Genomic DNA, 25,814 nt, shown 5'->3' on the forward strand with positions numbered 1-25,814 from the left:
ACCTATAGGCAAAAAGTACTGCTATGTGCTCTAAATTAAATGGAAGCTCAAGATATTTTTAACATTATCAATATATTCCATGGTTTTCTTAAATACACAAGTGACACTTCTGTGCTTTAATCAAAACATTACTTCAAAAATGCACAAATAAAACTCATAAACATCCAAGTATTCCAGAAGTATTCTGAAAGTATTTTGAAATTTTGAATAATCACCTCAGGATGTTGTAGTTCCTTAGAAAAACTAGATTATTTTCCAAAAGTTTGATCTCAGACAGACACTGGTGAAATCAAACCAGAGAACAACTGTAGATTTAAGGGTGCTGATGTAATTTTCCACACAAAGTAACTGAACCCTGTAGAAAAAAAAAGTCAAATTAGACTAGTATGCTGCTTTATAGACTCAAAACTCATTGTAGTATATGTGTGTATTGCACTAATGAGATGCCAACTCTCGCTGAACAGCTATACAGATGTCTAACCTTCAGAAGCCGGGATAACCATATGTCAAACTTCTGTGGTTTTGCCACTTGATATTTTGGGTGTACGCCTTCATTTATGATAATAAATATCAGGCCACAAACTAATGTCTCCTCAGATATCTAATATGTTTAACACTCAAAACAGCTTGAAAATCTAAACATTTCTGTTGTTAGCTTTGAGTTCTCCTCAAAGAATTTTGCTACAATATATACCAGATGAATAGGCTGGGGATAACAGAGCCATTGCTGGTTGTTAGGATGGGTTTCTCTGCCATTTTGTATGTACATTTTTTATCCTGCAGTGTACACAAAGGTCAATCCTCCTCCTCTCCTCAACATCTTCATCAGGAAAATCTAAATCCACTGTCCTACCACACATTCCTATGCCGAAGACTGCAAATTTAAAAGTTGCTCCTAATCATATCTTGCATATAAGCAGGTACAAAGAAAGGTTTGTACATAAGACATCTGTAGAAACAGACAGAATCGTCCTATGTCATTTAAGTGCCAATTAATAGGCCCCAAAGCATTTTCTTCACATAGCAAAAATGGGGAAATGCAATAACAAAGTTAAACAAACAACACAGCATCAGCCAGCCTGGAACAGCACAATTCAGCCCCAGCCTCTCAGTTAGAACAACATAATCACAACACCCCTCCTTCTGTATGCATATGCTTATACAGAATACATATATTGTTATTATGCATGTTGGCTTCTGCACCTTTGCAATCAAACATTAATTAGGAGAAACTGCTGTAGCTTAAACAGAGCCAAATTGTTATGCTGACAGATGTCTTCCAAAATGTGGTACTGTTACAATACACACCTAAGAGGAAGGGCTTTTGTTTGACCCTTTACAGAGCTGAGGAATTAGCTTTATAGCTGACTAAACCAGCACCTTACTGAAAAAGGCCAGAACACCAGTACTGCAAATGAAGCAACACTGAATACAATTTTATGTGGTATTGCTAGAAAAGCCCTCTCTCCTCCAACAAAAACAATACCAACAACTGTCCTTTTCTCTCTTACCAGCCTCTTAGCTTAGTCGACCTCAGACTTGCAATGGAAAAAAAACATACATATGTATATACATAAAAATAAATACAAAAGCCAACCAGTAGGGTCACGTCTCTCTTTTTACAATTATGTTTCCAGAGTTGTCTCCAATCAAACTAATGCTCCAAGACCAGAACTATCACATTAATGGTTACTTTTTTTATTATGTACAAAACCTTTTCTGGCCAAAGTAGTAAAGACTCTATAGGAGTCCGATAACTTTACAAGGTGACGGCATTTCTGTGTTTATTGTAAGCCATTTCTGTTGCGAATTGCTAACAACTTTTCAAAGTGCATCACCGATTTGGAAATGCAGGCACACTAAATACATCAATTGCCATGACTAATGTATAAACTTTTAATGACCTTGGCAAAATCTTTCTTTCATTGGGCAGGTGCCACTATTTTGACTGTACAAAATGTTTTGGAAATATGTTGAAAATTATACATGTTTTGGAAAATATTTCAGGATTTCAGTATAGCAAGTGAAGCTATATTAAATAAAAGTTTGACATGGAGGAGAAAACACTCCAAAGTTGTGCAAGTCTTTTTTTTTTTTTTAAAAAAAAGAAAAAATCCTCCCAGTGTTGTACATTCACAGAATGCTGACTTTTTATCCAAAGTTAAGAAGATAAAACATTATCTTGAGTGGTTTTCAGTTTCATTCAGTCACTCTCATCTTCTTGTTTCAGACCACCTCCTTGGTCAGCATTGCCCTCTCCATCACTTTCCTTGTCCCAGTCTTTCATAGATGCTCCCATCATGAAGTCATCACGCAGTATATTCCATTCTGGCCCCTCTTCAGACTTCACTTCACCCTAAATGTTTTAGGGGAGGAGAAAAGGGAACAGAGGGAGATGAGATGAATGTGAAAGGCCATAAAAGATGGAAACTCTTCATGAAATCAAAATAACACCTCTCACACTCTTACAATTTGCATTGGCAGGCCTACTGGGGGCTAGCTCTTTATGCTGATGGTACACAGAAACATGCAGGACAATCATATGGCTTCATGCTAATACGTAAACTTGATTTTACCAACCAATAAAAGGAATATGGAAACAACATTTATTCCTCGTGGATGAAACATTCAACTGTGGGCATGGCTTCCTTTATTAAAATCTTTCTTGGCAATCAGAATGAATTCATGATATCATTTATTAACCCCCAGGTGCTGCTTCATTAGAACACTTCTTGGCACATTTCTAAAACACAAATATGGATTTAATAAAGGCTTAAAAACCCTCAAATTTAATATTTAACATATTCTGAGATACTTGAACCAAATCCCCTTTATGTGAGTTATTACCTCACTACCTGGGCTTCTCATATGGTGCAAAGCTGCCTCTAAAAGAAACAAAGTTGACCTACACTCAGCAAGCCAACAACACCTTACTCTAAATTTCCTACCTCTTGAAAGTGGATAAACTGAGGCCACGCTCAGCAGACTGGTGAATAATAAAGAAAAGTGACAGGAGTGTAGTTTTACGTTGTTAGCACTGAAAAGAGCGCTTTGTTGCAGTTCTTCTAAGTGACAGATTGTATTTGAGCAGTGCAACAGCCCCATCCTGTGGCAATAGTATTAAAGAACAGCTTGAAGCTATTCCTACATTCTTCCTGAAGGAAAATGCTAAAAACTGTTCAATGTGGTGACAAAGGATTTCAGTAGTTTAAGCCTTAGCAGCAAAATACTTCCGAGGAACAATGTGGCTCAGTGTCCAGCAGGAAAGCAAAAAGTTGCCTTACCAAAATGGAACTGGGGGCAATGAAAACAGTAACTTACTTTTGCAAGGTCTTTGAACCTACAAGCATCTCAGGTGTGCTTTTCCCACTCCCCTGCTCAAAAGGACAGACCTCAGCTGATTCAGCCCAGTTTAAGTAACTACTACCTCCTGGCACTGTACAGAGGATGGGGGTCACCTGTTCCAGCACCCTCTGCATATGCTGATTTGCCTATTAGATGCAAAACCCCGTAGTAAACGTATTATTGCTGTAGACATTTGTTCATGCCTCTTATTTGTCATGCATCTAGAAATATGCGAGACGTAGAACCATGGCATATTTAAGATGACGTCCATGCAATCTCTGGGATAGAGCAGCATAAAGAACTTAATGGCAGGAGAAATGAGGAACAGAAAATGCAGGTCCATCCCTGTAAATCTAACACTTCGTATCACACCAACAGAAGTTACTTGAGTGCAAAAAGTCTGCTAAACAAGAGATATATTTTTAATAGGTAATCAAAGAAGAAATGCCGAATGTGACTTTTCCCATAGTTCTTTTTGAAAGGCTACTCTCACCACTCGATTACCTGAAATTCAGAGTTACAGATAAGGTAGATCCCTCAGCAGACCTTAAGATGTTCCCATGGGTGTTATCTGTATTACTGCAAACATCAGTACTCTACTCTGTTCTGGGATGCAAGGAGATGGCAGCTTCCCCCACCCCTCCGCCTCTTTAATTGCATTTCAGTGTTTTATGTTTACCTTTGCAAAGTAGAGAAAGGTTAAAAAGATTACAAAAGTCACCAAGCTTTTTCTTTTTTAATCTGAAATCTTCTATAAATCACTGTTTGAACGTGCCAGAGAGTCAAATTTGAAATACCTAAACAGCAAAGTTCCATCCTCCTTACAAAACAATCCATTTGTCTTATTTTTTTCAGTAATAATAAAACCAAAGATTCCATTCCACGCTCCCCTGCCCCCCCCCGCCCTCCCCGATGTGTGGAATGGGTATTTTTTTGCAGGGGGGAGCAAGGGGGTGGTGAAACAGCATGGAAGCAGTAGATTATTGTCACCAATGCCAGTGAAAGGCTCAGGGTCTGAAAAGCCCAACGCTCAAACTCATCACAAGCTACTATTCAGCAACCATTAGCCCTTCTTTCTGGTTATGTCAAGTGAACAACAGGACAAAAGCAGGACCTCAACAAAAGAGGGATGCTGATCCTCCATAGCATTACCCGCTATGTAAGGCACCACAAAGGTTTGAATGGAGTTTTACAACAAGCCCTAAGGAGAAAGACAGAGGTAGCATGTCTATGCCTCAGACGAAGATTAAACTCTTGAAAGCAAATATCTAATCAATTTTAAGCATGCTCCCAAGTGAAGAAAACCCCATGGTTAGTATCTTCATTCCTAACTCTTTTACTGCTCTATTTTCCCCTCAGAATCAAAACTACCCAAATCTATTGTATCACAAAACATTCCTAGAGTCTTAAAAAAATATGCAGCAAGACTATTTGTATAATTAACAATTAGTTCAACTTTATCACTTCCCGACTTGCTTTATGTAAGAATGTTAATACACTCGGGTTTTCAATGCCATAATCTGGTTTCATCTAAATAAACCAAAACTGATTCTCGGCACATGGAAAATAAACCAGCTTTCATTCTATACAACCTCTTTTGAACTTCCAGTCAGCTGTTCATCCTCATCTCCCATGTTTCACTACAACACTGAAGTTCCTTTTGAACATCCCAACAAAACCAAAACAGGCTATATAAACATTAATGGGTAATGCTACATAAAGTCGATCCCTCTGTAAGGCAAGGAGTGAAACCAAAATTCTTAGGCAAATCCTAATAAAACCACCCACAGCTTTGGTCTGTCGCCTAGACCAAACAGTTGTTCCTTCTGGGATCCAGGCTGGGATTACCTTCTGAATGCTTTTGAAGGAACTGGTCTATGAAAGCCCCATGGCATCAGCAGCAGCAGCTATACGATCAAGTTAGAAATCTCCCGGTTTTGGTTCATTTCTTTACTACTGCAAAAATTTGGAGTTACTTAATTCATTCTTAAGAATGACATTACTGTAAGTATCTTCAGCTGAGACCTGCCAAACTCAATGCTGGAGTTGTGGCAGACTGCGCTGCCACTCAGGTGGGAGATGGGTCCTCTCTCCCTCTTCTGATGTTGTCAGAAGCAGCAGCAGCAAGGACATTTGTCACTGCACACAGCTGCTTCAGCCTGCAAACCAGTGCCTTAGCTCAAAGTCTACTTCCTTTGAAAGCTTAAGGGAGTTAAGTTCAGTCTAAGTCCCAAGATGTTGTCATTTTCATCTGTTACTTTACTGGCACAGCAACATCCTAAAACCAGAGCAGGAAAGTTTGCCAGAGCATGTGTAAGCAGACCGAAGTCCCATAATGCTTATTGGTAAGTAACAGCATTAAAAGATATGACTTGAAATTAGACCTCACAGATCAAAGACCACATTTCGCTCCACTTTCCACCAGTGTGTGTCACTTGAACATACCCCAGTTTCTGCATTTGCCAAACAGCAAATATACCTACATCACTACAGAGATTCCCCAACAGCCTGTGTCCAGGAGACAGTAACTGCGGGGTATTAACAAACAAACATTGTTCGGAGCTAGGAATTAAAATCAGGACACTGGGCTCACACGCCTTCGCCCCATGTACATGATGAAACGCCAGAGCTTGCAGGGGCATCTCTCTTTACCATCACACACAGTAAAAGTTTATTTGTACCTGTCAGGGAAGGAATTTCTAACATAAATATCTCTCAAGCAACAACTTTAAGCCCCAAGAAAACAATTCGAACATGTCCAATTAATTTGAACGGCCTCCCCAGGTTCCTCCCTATTGCTCAATACAAATATCTAAGACCTTGAAATACAGGAACGCTTTTGTCACAAAGAAGGAGTTGAAAAGTGTAACTGCCAAAACACATTCTTGCATACATCTGACAATTACCGTCCCTGCCAGCCTGCATCTTGCTCCAAATGACTGCTGCTATTCTGTTCCCCAGCCCCAAGAAAGTCCGTTTCAACCTAGCGCAAAAAACCCCAGCATAGGCATACACTGGGGCATGCTAAATCTCCATTAAAATACAAAAACACACACACACAAAACTCCACAAATCAAACAAAAACAAAACAAAAAACCCCCAACAACAACAACCAGAAAACACTTGTAAGAGACGAGAGGACATGGAAAACAAGGAACATCAGCATAATCATTTCTCCTAAATTTCTTGTCAGGAATATCCAGTTTCCTCTAGGCTGGAAAGAATTAAAGAAAACTGCAGCAGTAATATAAGCAGAAAGCAAAATGTAATGATTTTTAATAGAAAAATGATACTTCAGTTGAATCATCAGTGCTGCTTGCAGCATGAACTAATTTGAATTTACTATAAGAAAGGTTCCTATGTACACTCCATCCCAAACACACAAAAAACCACAGATCTGGAAACTAAGAATATACCCTGTACTGCTACTATCTTGAATGTCTGAGCTGAAGTCTCATAGCAACTCACGTTGACTCTGGGAAGCATTTTTGAGCTTTCAGAACATGTGAGCTGCACAGCAGAAACCTGTTCTCCTGCAGCATAAGTCTGCACAATCATTTATTCCTTAGGCAAGAGTCATTCAATATCCATTTGCATCCTCCCTCTGAACAAGAAATTAAAGTGACTGAACTAAATTGCCTGGCTTTATTTGAAATGACACTATTCTGCAGATATAAGCAATGGCACAAGAGATTTACTCAGATCACAAGGTCTCTTGTGCACAACAGCATCTGCATTGGCATTTCCAGTAAATAAATCTAAGAATGAAATTTTTTTTACAGTGTGTTTTGAAACCTGCTGTTTCTCTTCAAACTTCTCTGCAAGTAACACCCTGGAATTACTACCACAAGCACAACAAATACTGATTTTCCCTTTAAGCACAGCCAGGAGACCACCCAGAGCTTAATGACCTGCATGAGGAGCCTCCCCATCCTCACATCCTCCTCTGGGGTTTACTACAACAGGGGATGTGTGAAAGAGAAGGAATGCTTTAGGTTGGCACGCAGAGGCTTAAACATGCCCCAATCTTAGCAGGGTCAGAACTGAATTACAGAAATTCTAAAAACAAGCAATCTTCTGGACTTAAGCAAAGAAGAAAAATCATTAGCATTGGGAGGGAGTCCAGCGGAGAGCTACAAAGATGATGAGGGGCCTGGAGCATCTTTGCATGAGGAGAGATGGAAAGCTGGGTCTGTTCAGCCTGGAGAAGAGAAGGCTGAGAGGGGATCTCATCGATGTTTATAAGTATCTCAAAGGTGGGTGTCAAGAGGATGGGACCAGACTCCTTTCAGTGGTGCCCAATGATAGGATGAGGGGCAACAGGCACAGACTGAAGCACAGGAAGTTCCACCTAAACATGAGGAAAAACTACTTTGAGAGTGCCAGAGCACTGGAACAGGCTGCCCAGAGAGGCTGTGGAGTCTCCTTCTCTGGAGATACTCAAAACTTGCCTGGGCACATTCGTGTGCGATCTGCTCTTGGTGAACCTGCTTTAGCAGGTGGGTTGGACTAGATGATCTCCAGAGGTCCCTTCCAACCCAAACTATTCTGTGATTCTGTTATTAAATGCTCAGTTGTAAAGAAGAATCACAGAAAGAGCTTATGAGAGAACAGATTTCCTCAGCCTTAGTTCATCTGAAACCTCATAAATCAATATTTCTGTCAGAGAAAGCAAAAATATTTCAAGAATTCAAGTGTACCACAGGGCTCTTCGGCATACAGGATGCTCTGGAACTCCCCAGCCTATGCTGTGCTCCAGTTCTGAGAGTACCAGTCTCAGAAATCCTTCTGCTGCACATGGAGTTTCACCACATGCTGCTGCAAGACGTCTGGCATTGAGAGTCTCTTTACACATTTTAATGAGATGATGAACAGCACGGGCATATTAGACCCAGGAGCTACTCAGAGAAAATAAAAACTCATCAAATAAAACTCACCTGAAAATAAGCCTCACCTAATAAAACATAATCTTCTAATTAAGTTACAACACAACTATAAACTGTTGCTCATGGAATAAATTATTGTAATTTTTAACTCGTGTTCTGCAAAATGCCCAGCAAAATGACAATGTCCTGGATATCAAGTAATTACATTACTCTCCTTACAACTGTCAGGCTACTGACATTGCCACTCCATTAACAAAGGAAAAAAGTACCCAACTAAGCTTGTTTAGTAGGAACTACATAAAAGTTATCTCAAAGTAGACAGCAAATTACTACAGAAAAGATACCTAGAGAGAAATAAGACATTCCCTGTAGTAGGTCATCATGTAACACATCAGAACAGAAAATTTCCAGACAGTATACTTTTTCAATATGCCATCACTGCTCATTTTTAGACATCTTTGGGTTTTCCTCCTCTAAAACCAAAGCTGCTTCATTACCCTCATCTATATGCTTTTACCTTCACACCTGCAATGCCTATCAGCAGTTATACTACTGACAGTGAAATTTCTGCCTACCATACTGGCCACTACTATCTCAGTATTCACCTGTTACTCCCACCCTTTCTCCATCTGTAAGTCTCCAGGCAGCTTTCGTGTTTCACCTACTTGAACGACTGGATCCTTAGAGCAAAGACTGCACAGCACCTAGATCAATTAACTCTTGACACAAAGACCCAAGGAGTATTGTGATTAAAAAGAACATATGATCAAGACTTTCATATTTAAAGCAAGATACGTTATACTTCCATTGTTCATCAGTCAAAAATTTGTACAGTAAGTTCTGGTATTCAGAGTAGTTCAATCACAAGCTCTTTGTTCATAAGCCAGGTAGGGTTTAAGGTAGCTGCAGTGGTTCATTAAGAATCTTAATTCTGACTTGGAAACAGACAGTGTTGTCTATCAGAAAGAACAGCTTTTCATGCTAGCTAATCCTGAGCCCCAGGTAATCACAGTCTGCCAAATATTGTTCATTTTGTACCACAACAAATCAGCTAGTATTAGTTAATTACCAAGAGCAAACTTACATGGACTCCTTACCAGCTTCCATCAATATTCCTAAAAGGAAAATAATGAACCAAGAATTTTTCCGTATGGATGGGATTCAAAATAAAGGAGGAAAGAACTTTTCCAGATACTCTGCATTTCAACCCTGAAAGAAATGCCGTGCAGCTTCCCATCAGTGATAAAAAACTGCTTCTATGCAGCAGCCAGTTCTGCATTTCTCAAAGTGTATTTGCTGCAGTAATGAAGACATGATGGAGTTAAAAGGATCAGCCTAAATATTACTCAGATGCACAATATCCTTCTTCGCTGCACAGTTCCTGAACCATCAAGTCTTATCTGGTAAATATGCAGCTAAAGTAACATGCCTTGTAAAAACTGTCCTTCAAGACTAAGGCCTTCAATGTGCTATCCCTCAAAAGTCAAATACTAACATGTTTGAACAGTCTACTTTAGACAAACATTTTCAAGTCACAACAGATTTCTCTCAGATGTCACCCGTTTATGCAAGACACTTATGCATTATCTCAGCTGGGTACCTACAATTTTCTGCAGGCTTTTACAAAAGCTCGCCTGTTGGCACAGTAAGGGAACATGCAGGCACACAGCTGCTTGGAGTATTTTTTTGATCCTTCTTTAGAATAAATTAGCAGCTTGCAGATTTTTGAATAATCTGAATGTGACTCAGATTATTTCCTACAAATGATGCTTAAATCATCCACTGTTTTTCATTATGATTCAGCAAGAGGCCTAAAAGAGCGAGTCCCAAAAGGTCGTTTCAAACAACGAAGGCTACAGTAATGCCCAAGTCCTTCACTTCCAGCACTTAAGAAATCATCTCACAGAGTAGCTGATGAGGAAGAAGTGGGGTTAATAAAAAGCCTCCTCTTCCTGACTCAGGATTTCCACTTACATTTGAGTTCTGAAACAAATACACGGATCCAAAAATCTGCAAGGCAGGAGAGGGAGAAAAAAAAACTCACAAAGAACTAGCTTTTGTGTATTTTTATTATTAAATATGAAATAGTGAAATTTTTATGACTAGTAAGCAGCTTGTCTGGCTAAACTTCCCTACCCTTGTTGCCCCTGCTTTTACTTAAATGGTTTTTGCAACATATCCTAAATGTTTGCAAATCCAAGTCTCTCTGATTTTATATTCCTGTAATTTCCCTCACACTGTTGTGGCTGAGTGGCAAACTCATTAAGGAACAGACCATACCCCTCAGCATTCCTGTGCTGCTTTCTAAAAGCAGTTTAAACCTGAAGAGGGAATACATAAACTGCCTGCGATCCCAATCCCTTTTCTTAGCCATCTGGCTACCCTTCTGACCCTTCCATCTCCTTCTACATTTCCGTATGGGTTTTCCCCAACGCCTGCAGATGGAGAAGAAATGACACAGACCACATGCAGAACACTGTCCAGGGTTCAGCAACAAACCCAAAAGAGATCTGACATTCCCAAGAAGGCAGCTTTAGTATCATTTGTAATAATAGCACACTTAAAAAAAACAAAACACCAAAAACCAAGAAGTATATTTTCTAAACTTTCAGTAAATTTCAGAAACACTCATTAAAAACTGGCCTTACTTTCACATATTAAAAAAACCTGAATCCAGCAACCCTCTAACCATTGGAAGCTGGAAGCCGTTTGAAGTCTACCAAGATAAACAGATGAGTAGGTGCCCACAGAGGTCATTTGTAATACACACCTTCTAGTTCAACACACTGGAAATCAGAATATTTTATACCTTAATAAAACTTCAAAGTAAGTGAATCACTTTTCAAGATAATTTCCAATGGAAAATGCTTAGATGAGAGAAACAAACTGGTTCAGATAGACAAGCTCCAACCAATCTTTCTTACTTCCAGAGAATATTTTTTTATGAAACTTCATGAAATGTTTAGATATATCTTTCTGTAAGTACATTGCCCTGCCTATAAGAATCACAAACAGAGCCAAAAGTGGAGACAAAGCCAAAAGTAGAAAGCTGCTTTTATAAGGCTTCCAACTCAATGTACCAGATAAAAGTGTATTAGGATTTGACTTTTTGTGCTTTGCATACTTACAGGAAGATCAAAAGAAGATGTATAACACAAGATTTCAAATGTGGTTGTTTTCGACCTAGTTCTACTGGGGGGAAAAAAAAAAAAAAGCCTTGCAATGTCTTCTGGGAAAGGAGAACACCATTGTAGTATCCTGTGCAAATGGCAAGACAAATAAGTCTCAAATATGACAGATGGAGCTGTCTTAATATTACCTGACATTTCAATCACAAGTCCCTGTTTATATCCACTTACAAAATTTGCCAAACTTCAACTGCTCCATGCTGAAAACTTTTGCGATGTTTCAACTAAAATTACTTCATCCCTTTCCACAGAAATATGAACTTAAAAGCATTTTGTCTACAGCTCTAAGGAGGAGACATTTCCTACAGGCATCCATTAAAACCTTGCTTCGTCCTTCTTTTTTCTGGACTTAAAAAGCAGTCAAGGGTGTATTTTGGAGCAGGGAATGTGTCTTTTACTATCTCCATTAGCATCTTCCTGGATCTGGTCAAGTTACAACACCTGGAGGACTGCCCTCCCCAAACCTGAGGTCATCACCTCAGTAGAGACAACAGGCATTTAGTATCCAAATTCTCTTAAAATATCTGTCCTCACTCATCACGCACGATCTGCGTCTTAGAAGACAGCATTAAACCAGACTCTGTGTGACTCATGATGACAAAGAGGGAACTGGTCTTTCTGTCAATTGTCAGAGCTGCTCTTGCATTAGGCCCCAGGACACCGGCCTGCGTACCCTCCAGTGCAGGGGAAAGAACCTTGTCAGGAACACAAAACATGAAGAGGATACTAAGAAAAACAACAACAAAAAAGAATTTGATGGAAGCAGGGTGCAAAATCACAAACTTTTCCTCTGAACAAGGATCTGAAAAAGACAGCAGGAAGACAAATCTGAGGATAAAAACACAGGAAAATGGGTGAACCTAGTGAAATAAATAGAGGCACCACATGGCTCTTAATCCTTTTATCTGGAGTCGAACTCAGAGTCAAGTTCTTGACATTTATCAATCAAATATACATTGAAATATTGACAAAGACTGACATTTGCATGTTGACAGATGTGTGTTACCAGCTATGGCAACAGATAGTGAACTGAGCTTGTACATCTTAAAGACCTAGTGCTGCTGATGACCCAAACTGGGTAAGTCAATACATCTTCCTATATATAAAGTACAAATGTCACCATCAAACAACTTTTAGTATTGCACAACGACCCTTTACCTTAAAGAACATAGGGAAATTAGGACATAGCAAACTGGTGTCAGGCTGCACTGTATTTATCCCTAAGGATAAAAATTAGGATACATCATACAATTACGTAGTCAGCAACCTTTTACTACAAAACCAAAAAAATATATTAAAAGCATCAGCTCCAAACATATCCGAGGTGACCTTCAAGAGAATGCAGATACATATGGGAAAAACAGATTCAAATGCACAATTTATAAAGGAATCCAAATTAAAAGTTTATTTGCATGTGATGGAAAGACATTTATTAAAACTGGGAGAACACATCTACTCTGGCTGCAGCTGAACTAAATTAATACTTGGCTGCCCCCTCAAATCTGCTGGAATACATGCACGCCTGGTTACTCCTTCAATTAGTTCTGTAAAACCAGCATACAACAGCTGTTGTAATAAACTTCTGCTACTCTGCAATGTCATTATCACCTAAGAAAAAAGTTTTCTTTTAAGATTACAAGAGGTGTTTATACACCTTACCAAATTTCTAGAAGTCATCTATGTCTTCATCCATACTTCAGAAATAAACTATTTTCTATGGCTGGTTGAAGCAATTGTTCAGACTACTGTCTTCCCAAACAGGTATATGGATGAAAATATTTTTTCCCCCTTCCCCCACTTCTGCACTGTGGAAACTGTGGGAAAAAGCAGAACACCACTCCAAAGGCCAGTACCTACGCAGTTGCAAGAAAAAGGCGTCAGTCACTCTCACAAGTTTTAAACAGATCTAACTTATAAGCTGGAAAGCACATTTATATCCCCATCAAACTTGAAAAACGAAGGCTCCCGTGTAACTTCCAGGATCCCAGCAAGAACAGCAGAGTCAAAAGTACAATACTCCTCCTGCTCTTCAACAATCTTCAAACTACTGCTTAAAATTAAAATATTTATGACTATTAAAAGTCTAATGAAGAAAAGAAAAAAAATCTATAGCAAACCTGACTCTAATGACTTTGTTTACAAATTACTTACCAAGCACTAGGAGCATTTATAAAATACACTTCAGGCAGAAGGAACTTTTCTGGAAAAGTATTTTATTTCAAGTCCCATGTGAGCAATAGCCAATATGAAACAACATTTGTATTCTTCTCCTCTCATCTTCCTTCCCACCAATAAATTATTTTAGAATAGGTACTATTTTGAGACCAATACACCAATTTTTTCCAGATGCCATCACAACACAGGAAGCAAATTGTACCTCCAAGTCATGTAGTCAGCACAGATTACAGAAAAATTATCTGGCATAATTTGGGCCATGATTATTGAAAGTAAACCAGGCAATTCTGCTCTCACTTCCACCACTGAAATGTTCTGCAATGGATCTGGTCTAAGAAAACTTATAAGTTGAAGCAAACACAAGCGATTCAGAAAACTATGCTACAGAGGCCTGATTCAAAATTAAAGGTTGATGAGTGCAAGTTATGCTTGTTGCAAAGAATATTTGCAACTTTCATGCTAGCTGTTTATATATCTCTAGAAAATGTTTTACCACTCAGTATTACTTTATGGGGAACAGCACAAATGCCAAGTAAAAAGTCAAGACTAGAGCTTCTGGTGCTGAACAACCCTGTTGTAACCAACATTCAGCAAGGGAGAAGAGTCAAGGGTCCTCTGGGAATGTTAGTGCTGAATTTCTTCATTTTCTTACAATTAAGATTTCAAGATTTCATGCAATTCACTACGTCAGCCAACACGTCTGTGCAACTCTAAGAGGCCAGAAAATTCACCCAACCCTGGAAGCAAAGGCAGTTCCCTAACCCACAATCCTAAAAGGACCTAGAAATTTGTTAAGGACCTAAAGAAAACAAAGGATTCCTACAGGAAATCATTTACTGCCACTACCTACTTCTGTATTTGTTCTATAGATACAAAGATTACTTCAGCCTCTAGGGCTGGAAAGACAGCATCTCTGCTGTGTACCTTTTTTCAACCTGCAGTTTAATAATGTTTCTTATAGTAACTTCCAGGTGGGAAGCAGCAAGCTACAACCAACACATACTGAAACAAAAACCTGCTCTATAATAATTGTGTTGAACAAGATTGAAAGCTCTCATATCTCCCAATAAAGGGTTCCCCCCAAAAAAACACCTGAAAACTTTAAAAAACCCTACCCAAACAATGAGTGTGATTTTGGTTTTAAATAAAATTATTACATTTTTTCCCCACATTGCAAGACTTTCCGATAAGGTGGCGAAGGGAGGGAAACAAGATGATCTTACCCAGAGGCAAGCATCAGGTACATTACCTTGGAAAAAAACAGGGAAAAATATTACACAAGTCAGCTGGCTCAGTGAGGATTAAGAAATACCTTGATAAACAGCTAATGATATGAAAGGCAAAGGTTTTGGCTCCAGCTCAGAAAAGTAATTACTCCCATCTGGACACACAAAACCCGATGAAGGGTTATGGTTTCACATGGCACAGGAAAATTTTCACAGTCTGACAGTCTTCCCTTCATAGCAACGCTGAGTGAGTGCACACCAAGTAATATTGAGGCCAATGGCTATAGGGATACAAAACTCTAAATGGAGTTTTCACAGGGCACAGATGACCTGTCCCAGCAATGCATGAAGCTGATGGAAATAAAGAACAAATTTTTAAAGGGGTTGTGCTACTGTGAAATCCCACAGATGGGCCCTTGCAGAGCATTTAGTTTCTTTTTCTCACATATAAATATACCTGACTGAATAGTCACTACAGAGCTTTATAAGGGGTTTCTTCAACAACCCTTACATTTGGAAGAAGCCAAACTTTCAAAAATACGGCAGCAAATTTTGCATTCAAAAACCACTGCAGAGTAAGAAAAATCATTTGCCCATTCTCACAAATAATATTCAAGTCTCCTTTCACAGCGCAAAGCTTGAGTCAAAAAAGGTTTGCTTTCACTGGGAAAACTTTATTCTCCTATTTTTCTTGCTGACTGCTTGTTTTATGTGGGTGGGGTAATGTTTTTATTGTTCTGGACTGCATTTTAATTGATGGCAGAGTGCCTGGAGTTTGGGATTGGCACCTCTTCCATTGTTTTTGTTGACATAAATAAATGTATTTCCCCCCACTTTTTAAAAAATGAAATACACACCATTCTCTCAATTGCTAAAAACAAAGTAGGCTGCTACAAAACAAACAAACACACACAAAACAAACAAACACTTTCAGATGGCACAAACAATCTGCCAAATTCCTGCTGCAAGGAATTCACCACTCAAAAGCCTCGTCCCTCTGAAAAACCCTCAAAGACCAAGAAGCAGAAATACGACAGTGGAGGCCTGCAGTATTGTTCAGTGGCTAAATGTCTGTGTAATTCTGACAAGACTGAAGATCAAATTTTGGCCTCAACCTCAAGAATCAACAACTACGAGGATGGGAGCCTGCTAAATGGGTAAGTATGTTCTCAAGAGAAAATAAGGCAGATTAAAAACAGCTTGAAAAGCAGTTTTTGTTAGAGTTTGGTTCAGTACTGAATGGAGAGTCACTGAACCAAATGCAACAGTGGAGGGAGAGGAGGGGTGGTCTACCCAGGCGGACATGGCTGTTAAACAAATGAAATCCCCCTCCCCAAACAAAAAAACCTACAAGTATATCCTTATATTAATGAAAAACTCCAAAATCTGAAGTTTTTGTTCAAAGGCAATGTGAAAGCAGCACCTATATCAATACTCAAAACCAATACTAACCAGCCAGCATCTAAAGCATCTCCACAGCACTTAAATGGAAATATGTTGTTACTGATGCTGGCCAAAATAAGACATTTTTAATAGTATAGAAATATTTGCAATCTATGTCTTCTGACTAGTAATTAGAAAAATGCCCTACTACAATCTGACACAAAGAAAAAAGGTCATAATTTTTCTCAGCTGTTGAGTCAATGCCCACTACAATAGATGTTAGCACTGCTATCACTACAATATTCTTCTGCTATTCCAGGGGACAAAAAAAAACAAAACAAAACCACCACACACACGCACACCCCCCCCACCCAAACAAGCAAGCTGGAATTATTTAAGGAGAAATAAAGTGTCAGCACCAAGCTAAATTGTTCTCATTATCCAAAGAATTTAAAAAATACTTTAATATTACACTTGCATGAAAATTGTATGAGCTTTTCATGCCAGGCAGTGTTTCAGCATGCTTCCCAAGTGCACACAAACAAAAAACATATGACAAACTGTTGTCTCCCAACTGATTAAAATATTTCTTCCTGGCGCAAAAAAGCATTTAGTTAACTGCTGTGAGCCTGGGCCAAGAGAAGTATTCCACCCACTACCAAGCACAAAGTTCAAACCTGAACACAAATAAGCTTCAAAACGTGCAGCTTCTGAAATACGAGAAAGAGTACATCTGAGTAACTTGTTTTCTACCCTGAGCTACTTGGTGAGTTGGAAGAACTGGTGAAGAGTTGGACGAGTCCAACCTCATTGTGTCTCTCTTGAGCATGTTTGGAAAAACGGGAATATGTTAAAATACTTCTTTCCAAAACATGGCAACAGCCATAAAGCCTTATCTCCCTAACACACACAGAATTAAGGAAAGAAAAGCCTACATATAATGTTTAATATGATGCAGTTTCTTTCTGTTTCAATATTCATCTGTAGGGCAAAGCCCTTCAGTTCCAGATACCATAATCGTCCAGAGCAAGTGAGTCTGAACTACCCAAAACTGTGGGTACAGACAAGTTGTACAGCCTAATACACCATGTAAGACACAGACCACCCATGCCTTGAACAATTTTAAAGAGCTGATAACTATTATTGGCCAAATTCCAAATGTTACAATGCACTAAAATCTAGCAGTTTGTTCCACAGTTGGTGCAAAATCCAAGATAAAAATCAAATTTTTCGTATTATTTTCTTAAGCATACAGCTAAACAAGTTATTTGTACACAAGACTTTATGTCTAATCAGAAGAGCTTCCAGTGTTTTGTACCCTGATACTCAAAAGTCGGGGAAAACAGGCTAAGAGCTTTTTGCTCCCTTTTTAAGTATCCTCAAAAAAGCCCAGACACTTGGATGACAGCTGTTCTGAAAAACAGGCACGTTAACAGACAGCGATTATACTGAGAAGGTATCTTGTATGCATTTCTTCCTCCCAGATGAAGCCTACCTGTTTACTTTTTGTGGCCTTTCCAGCAGAATTCTTGCTTCCTTTAGCACCCTCCATGTTTCTTAAAACACTGATGAAATCTTTCTTTGAAACAGATGACAGCAGTTTCGCACGCTGCCTGTCAGAGCTCCCAGCTTTCTTCACCTTCTCATCAACTTTCTTTTGGTGTGTCCTGACAGCATTAAACAATTGTACAACACCTCTGGGAAAAAAAACAAACCAAACCAAAACAAAAACATTTTTAACACAAGTTCCCTTCACAGAAATGAACCCTCTACCAAAGCAACTAATCAGCGTGGATGCTGGATGGCTTCTAGCTCCCCAAAACTCAGAACCTCAATTCAGTTAAGAAGTAATATTTACTACAATATAAGACACTTTCAATTTTCACTCTTCCTTCACACTTATTGCTAGGAACCAGTAACAAAGAAATCCACAAATAACTACTCAGAGCCTGAAATAAGCCTGGTAACATGGCACTGAGACCAGTGCAAGAGCATTTTTCATCCCCAGAAGCACGTCACTCATCCTACAATCAGTTATTAAATTCCTCAGGCAAGATCTTAAGAGCAGCAGAAGTAGGGGGACAAGGCAGAGGAATGAGTAAGGAGCCCGATGCAGACCGAACTCCAAGGTGTTCAACCAGTTCTGCGACACCAAACTACTGCAACGCAGAACAGGCGACTGAACTTAACAGCTGTGGATCTGGTGAATCCTCTGCAGAGCAGGAACAAACTGAGTACTAGAAACAACCGTTCTGCATTTTTAAAGCATTAAATTAACAAAATGAGGGGATCCAACAAAGCACTTCTGTTAAGCAAACATTACATTCCCATCTAAATTTTTACTCTTTCATAAAGCTTCTGAAATCCTTTGCTGAACTTGATACTGTACAATGCAGACTTGTATATAAATCACTCAGCTGCTGCTAGCCCCTTCTTAAGAGTTCAATCTGATTGGAAACAGATTACCTGCGCAGGCCTTTTCTTCCTCTTTTTGATATACATTTATTTAAGGAAAGCATTCAGAAAAACCTCTTACCTTGTGGCAATTCTCTGAAGATTTCTTTCTATGTTTCGGTCTTTGACAACATCTGGCTTCACTCTGCACATCATTTCCCACTCCCGCTTTTTATCGAGCTGCATTATAAATATTGTTATGTGAAACAAAATGAAACAGTTGAGAATGCAGCATACTCTGACAGAGTATGTAGTAGAAGGAAAAAAAAAAAGATAAATCAACAAAGCTCAGTTTGGTTTGAGGGTAAGGGGAGCTTCCATATGGGGCTAGACAACAGGTCTGAGGCAAGTCTCTTGCACTGGCACACCAGGGGCCACAGTTAAAATCTCAGTCTGTCACTTGTTTTCTGTAACAAAAAGTAAAAAAGACTCGCATCAGAGTGATGCCTCTGGCTCAAGACAAGCAAAAGGAGTCCGGAAAAACTCAAATGCTTTCACAACAGCAGCTATGGACAAGGAAATTATTCAAAGACAGTTGTAACTCCAAGACTTCATAAGCTGAAATTTATACATAATGTTGTATTTTGAACCTTGGGAATGTGACTTCCTCTGCTGAAGTAATCACAGTACAGTTTTGTGATGGACAGTGATGCATGGCAAAGACTATGATAGGCAGCACTCAGACACCAGGAAGAGCATCAAGTGCCCGCTGGAGAATTCTGATTTTTGTCTCTTTTTTTTTTTTTTTGAGGTGCTCTGTTTCAAAACCAAACTGATCCACTTTCCACATCACCACCAGCTTTATTTCTGCTACAGTAAGAGAACACTGTATTTCCCCAGTCCCTGCTTCAGAAGTAAGGTAGTGAAGTTTTTTTTTTCCTCTTTTAACAATTTGACAGTGTTCTAGGCCTGGTGATGTTGCATTAAATCTATTTTACACAAGAAGTCTTCCATGGAATTTCAGAATACTCATAATCCTAGGCAGAGTACTACGAATTCATGAGTTTACGACCACACTTTGGCCTTTGATCAAAAGAACTGCCCTATTCTAGCTTCTGTCAGCAAAAAATTAATAGAAGGCAGGCTGTTCTCAAGTTTTTCTACGGGTAAACAAGTGAGTTTTGGGACTTGATGCCCACCTCTGCTTTGCAGTACTCCCACATATTTACTGGATGAGAATGGCCATTTGGGACAACCACAAGTGAGCAGATGCCATACAGAAGTTCTCTATCCCAAAGGCAGGCCATGGCCTAATGACAGCGTGTCCCAGACTGTCAGGTGGACAACGTGGTTACCCCATTGAAACAGAACTGGTAAGATGAGACATTAGAATTATTAATGTATTTTTAGCTTGAAGGGAAATCAGTCACAGCCTGGAATTAAAGGTTCCACTACAGACACACAAACAACTGACCTAATTGCCAACATAGTTTTGTCTTCTTCATAACAGTTTAAGAACCAGAAGCAATTTAGCGCATGGACACTATAATAGAAAACACTTAGCAGGATTCACAACCATATCAGTGATTACTGCAATCTCAACGTAGACGATTTTGATTTTGGAAGTCACAGCTGAATTTAAATGAAAGCAGTTTTGTTCTCTTTCTCACTTTCAATGAGAGAGAACTATTTCAACTTGTAACACTGACAAAGTGAATTATACCCCAAATTAACAACAGCAATCAGAAAACTAAGTGTAAAGCAGCTGCTTTCACCCTCTCAACAACAAAAACACCTTAAGCTGAGAGACTGGAACAATCCTGCTGCCAAAGACCAACCTGCCTTATGGCCCAGAAAAAAAAAAGCCTTACAACATGACTGCCTGGAAAGTATAAAATTTGAAGCTACTACAGATCACTGTGGATAAGTGATTCCAAAACTGAGACAGTCTCAGATCACTCTCCCAACTCCCTGCTAAAGGAATCTTGCATGTATCCCCATCTGAATTTGACTGTACAACGAAATACTGCTTCTTTTTCTCACCTTCATCCTCTTCTCCAGCCTTTCTTGTTTTTCCTTTTCTCTCTCCTTCTCCAGTTTTTTATTCTTGGCCAAGATGGTGGACTTATTTTGTGGAATCTTTTTGTTGAGCACTTTAGCCATGGCATCTGCCCAGCCCGCACTTGGGCCAGCTTTGGAACTTGTTGCCTCTTCAACCACATTGCCAAGGGCTGCCGTTTCATCTTCGTCATCACCATCCAGGGCTTCACCTCCTGAAGAGTAGCTGTCTTCTGGGAGTCCTGAGCTTAACTCAGAATCTAGGGGTAAAAAAAGGAGAACAAAAAAAAAAAAAAGAAAGTATCAGAAAAGTATCAGGAGTTCTGTTTCTAGTAAGAATCCATCACTAATTTAATTTAATTTTCTTCATCTGTAAATGTTATCAGAGTTCAGTGATAATTTAAAGTGATTTAAAATGTTGGGTAAAAGGGAAAAGGTAGCCTTGGAAATCCATTACTAAAGAATATTTTGATGTTTAAGAGGAGCAAGTTTTGGGGAAAAAAATATATTTTCTAGTTCAAAATTATGATTTATAAATGCAGGGACACACATATGTATGCATATATGTATGTGCGTACATACTTACATACAAACTGCAACAGTGACATCTAGTGTTTAAATGCAAACAGACACATGGATTAAATGTAAGGTACGGGGTATTTCTCACATGAGAGCAAAATCTGCTCAATGAAAATAACACCAGCAAAAAGATGATTACCTAAGTAGAATGAACACAGAGGGAAGACTGCTTTGCGAATTAAAAAAATCAAGACAGTTGTCACATAGCTCAAAAGAAACCAAAGGCACTGAGCTTTTCTGGTACAAGTAACTGCTCAAATTCTTGCCACACAAATAAAACACTCCCAAATTCAATTTTTCTTACCCTATGCCCTCTTCAAAACAAAACAAAAACAAAAAACAAACAAACAAAAAGAAGGAATTAAAGTTAAACTACTGAAGTCTGGAATCAAGCAACAGCAAGACAGGAGAGAACAGCCAACTAGACTGCAAATCAAACACATGAAGAATCTACCACTTCCCTCATTAGTCTGCTCAGTGGGTCAAATAGCAAAAATAAAGTCTAAAGTCTTGAACAGTGCGGGTGATTAACCAGAATGAAACAGTTGGCAAGTTTAGGGTGTGCTAAAATATGAGTGGTTATTTCAGTGGACCTACTTTATCACATAATCAAGAGCAGAGCTTACAAGTGTCCCGTTGCTATTAACTAACATTCCACTAATACTTGCGTCACCCAAAAGATTCAAATAAATTATGTTATATGTGACTTCCAAGGCTGCAAATCAAGTGCTGGAAAGAAGGACACTGGTTTCTGACACCCCCAGAGTTCCACCAGCAAGGGGACAGTTCCCCATCAACTCTGAGATACCAGCTGACTGGCCTTCATCCATCTACCAGTCTCACACTGCTTTAAAAAGTATATTTTGAAATCACGATGCTAAGTACCACTGTGCCAAGTGCTTTACTTTGTAAGCGCTACTGTATCTCATGAACCACCTTTCACAACCAAATCATTAAGAGAATGAAGTCAGGACTGCTTCACAAGGTCTGTTTTACATAAAACCAAGTAGACAATTGTTAATGATATTTCTTATTCATTACTTAACGAGCATAAACATGCATTCTGTTGCCAGGCTAACTCGTTACTCTGCTTTCTCCATGTGTCTTTTTGAACCAGCAAAAAACCCCCAGCATAGCAGCAAACCAGTGGCATTAACCAACCTAAAACATAGCCTCTACCACCCAGGCATGTTTAGAGGCTCAGAAAGCATTTAGTTATCATCACGGGAAGAAGCAAAATTATACATTTACATCAGATATGTGCAAGAGAAATATTTACTGAATACTTGCTCATTATCTATATCAGTATGACTTTTATTGCCGTCAAGGTGAACACAGTGTTGTGTCATGCTCCACACAGGATTAATTATGGGGTTTTTTTCCAACAGTCCTTAGTATATATTGGAAATTTAGCAATGGCAAATATGTTCAACACTTTCAGAAACTACTAAAGGCAACCTTTTTATAATATCACTACATCTCCGCATCCTGATTTCCAAATAAAAAAGAAAAAATCAAACCATTTAATATAAAGAAGTAGGTGCATCACCACATCCTGGTTCCTACATGTGAAACAATTTGTCAAGTTTTCACCCCTAAGCCTTGTCTGTGCTAAAACATTGCTATATAGTATTTAAACAAGTAATTAAACCCCTACTTGTGACTTTTTATATATACAAAACAACTACCAAAAGTCTAAACCTGGATTCCATGCACTGCTTAGGACCAACTTCCACCATCAGCCATAAAAAACAGATCAGATTTATAAAAAGGAAAATTCAAACGCATGTATTAATCTTCTTTACATACTATATCTGCTACTAAAATGGGAGGATAAGAGCCATCCAAGAACATTTTGCTTTCAACAATTACAAAAAGATAAACAAGATTTAATACATCAGAAGGTCTGTCAGCAACACGAGACAAAACAGTGGTATTTCAAAGTAATTTAAACCAGATTAACCCTATCAAAGTAGGATGTGGGGCTCTATTCTGAATTGCAAAGATTTAAGCCTAGCATAGATGCAATATAAAAAGTCCTAATTGTGTGTGTGAAATATACATATGCATCTCCATACTTCATTCTTCTAAACTTGCTCGGTGACCTAGGTGTAGACACATACAGTTAAAACCAACATTCAGAAGTGAGCTCTGAAGGAAGCTCCCACACCAGGTCCCTGGGTTCCGTTTTAACCCTCCAACCAAACAGAGCGATTGTGAACTATCACTCCAAATGGCCACAGCCCTGATTCCTCCCAGAATAAAGAAAAAACAAACAAACCAACAAAAAAAGCACCCAACTACATGATATAAAAAGCACAAGAAGAGGCAAGAATGAATGGAGTGGAAGTGTAGGCGCTGATCTCTTCTCTCTAGCAACCAACAACAGAATACAAGGGAATGGCAGGAAGATGTGCCAGGGGAGGTTCAGGTTGGATATTAGGAAAAGGTTCTTCACCCAGAGGGTGGTGGACACTGGAACAGGCTCCCCAGGGAGGTCTCACGGCCCCAAGCCTGACAGTGTTCAAGAAGAGACTGGACAACACCCTCAGACACATGGTGTGAACTGCGGGGTTGTCATGTGCAGAGACAGGAGCTGGACTCGATGATCCTTGTGGGTCCCTTCCAACTCAGGACATGCTGTGATTCTAATCACATATAAAGGATGGAATGTGTGCTCACGCAGTGTTTACACTCTGTGCTTCTGGTGGACTACTGCCACTGGACTATCGCAAGGGTTTCCTTCGGAGAAGGAAGCAGATCCCCGTCTCATACAGACAGACACAGACAGACCCACGACCCACCGTACCCCAGAGCTCATCCAGCTCAGCCCAGTCGCCCCTCCCCCCAGGACACGGGCATCCCAGAGACACTCGGCAGGCGAAGTTCTTTCGGTGGGCCCGGGAAATGAACGAGCTGCTGCCGGCACCCCGCGGGCTAAGCACACAGAACCAGAAAACCCAAAAGCGGCCGCGCAGAGGGGGCACAGGGCCGGCAGGCAGGGGCGGGCGAACCCCGGGCCCCGCGGGGCCCCGCTGCCTCCCCTCCCCCGGGAAAGGGCAGCAGCGGCTAGGCCGGGGCTGTAGCTCCCACTGACCCCACCAAGAGGCTCCAACCCTCGGGCCAGGCTCCAGAGGAGAGGAACCGAGGGTCGAGCCCACCGGCGGGCTCGGATGGGGCAGAGAGGAGCAGCCGCCGGGGCCCGGGGAAGCCTTAGAAGCCCGTCCGAGCTGAGAGGGACCCAAACCCCTCCCGCTCCCCGCGCCCGTTACCGCTGTCCGCCTCCTCGCCCGCCGCAAACCCGCGTCCACGTGGGCCCGCCACGGCGGCCGCCATCTTCCCGAGTCCAGCCAGTACCGCCGCCCGGCCCGGACCCCGCGCCGCGAACATGCGTTCCGCCTCCGAAGGCTCCGGGCAGGCGGGCTGTGGCGGCGGCTTCCGGGGCGGGCCGCGGGCAGCAGGAGGTGCGTAAACCACTCTGCAGAGCGGGGGCGTCTTGCTGGGTTTCATTTTCATTGAACAAGCGATAGAAATGAAACAATAAATAGAATAATAGAATAATTTCACTTGGAAGAGGCTCTCGGGATCATTGAGTCCAACCATAACCTAACTTTGGCACTAAACCATGTCCCTAAGAACCTTGTCTAAATGCCTTTTAAACACCTCCAGGGATGATGACACCAGAACTTCCCTGGGCAGCCTGTTCCAATGCCTGACGACCCTTTCTGTGAATATTTTTTTCCTAATATCCAATCTAAATCTCCCCTGGCACAACTTCAGGCCATTTCCTCTTGTCCTATCAGTTGCTACTTGGGAGAAGAGACCAACCCCCTCCACGCTACAACCTCCTTTCAGGTAGTTGCAGACAGCGGTAAGGTCTCTGTGGGAGATTTGAGGGATTTTCTTGAGGTTGTTGTGTGGATGGGTTTCTATTAGATAAAGATTTATTTCTGAATGAGCCAAGGAATCTCAAGGACAGCTCGTGAACATGGACAATATCCAATCAGCCAATGCGTGCTTGGAGCATGGACGCGTGATCAAGAAATAACTGCATATATAAGGAGGCTTGTTTCTGTAATAAATGGCTTCGCTTGAATTCATATTGGATTGTGTGGAGTCCATGATTTTTCGCCCTCGCAGGTCTCCCCTCAGCCTCCTTTTCTCCAGGCTGAACAGCCCCAGTTCCCTCAGCCGCTCCTCATCAGACTTGTGCTCCAGACCCCTCACCAGCTTTGTCACCCTCCTCTGAACTATGTCCAGTATTTCAATATCCTTCTTATGATGAGGGGCCCAAAACTGAACACAGGATTCAAGGTGCAGCCTCACCAGTGCTGAGTACGGTGGCACAATCACTTGTCTAATGAAGCAGAGAGGTCTGCCTGGGCTTCTTTCCCTAGGCCCAGGGAGACCTGTGAGACTCAGCAAAGCCCAATAAGACCTTGGGCCTGCAGAGGCACCATCTTGGGGTCACTGCCACCCTGACACTAATACATGGCCTTACATTTCCAGTCATTCAGAAAGGCTACCTCAGGCAAAGTGTGGAGGGTTGCCCTGCAAAACCCAAACCCAGCAAAGCCCAG

General features: G+C 40.4%; 1 protein-coding gene across 1 annotated transcript; it reads right to left on the reverse strand.

Annotated features, from left to right (window-relative positions):
- Positions 1-35: 35 nt before the first annotated feature.
- RRP15 (ribosomal RNA processing 15 homolog) lies at positions 36-24,658 on the reverse strand. Its single transcript, XM_082049155.1, has 5 exons — positions 24,507-24,658; positions 20,641-20,915; positions 18,740-18,837; positions 17,699-17,900; positions 36-2,356 (listed from the first exon to the last, which is right to left on the reverse strand). The coding sequence occupies exons 1-5, from the start codon at positions 24,622-24,624 to the stop codon at positions 2,204-2,206; spliced, it is 846 nt and encodes a 281-aa protein (XP_081905281.1). The 5' UTR covers positions 24,625-24,658; the 3' UTR covers positions 36-2,203.
- Positions 24,659-25,814: the final 1,156 nt, after the last annotated feature.

Source organism: Streptopelia decaocto (genome assembly GCF_964273445.1).
Source record: "Streptopelia decaocto genome assembly, chromosome: 3".
Lineage (NCBI taxonomy): Eukaryota > Metazoa > Chordata > Aves > Columbiformes > Columbidae > Streptopelia > Streptopelia decaocto.

Coding starts and splice junctions, on each gene's coding strand:
- RRP15 (XM_082049155.1), bottom strand. CDS start 24,624: ATGTTCGCGGCGCGGGGTCCGGGCCGGGCGGCGGTACTGGCTGGACTC. Junction 17,901..18,739: donor CTTCAGAGAATTGCCACAAG/GTAAGAGGTTTT, acceptor TTTTTTTCCCAG/AGGTGTTGTACAATTGTTTA. Junction 2,357..17,698: donor AGGCCACAAAAAGTAAACAG/GTAGGCTTCATC, acceptor TAAAACATTTAG/GGTGAAGTGAAGTCTGAAGA.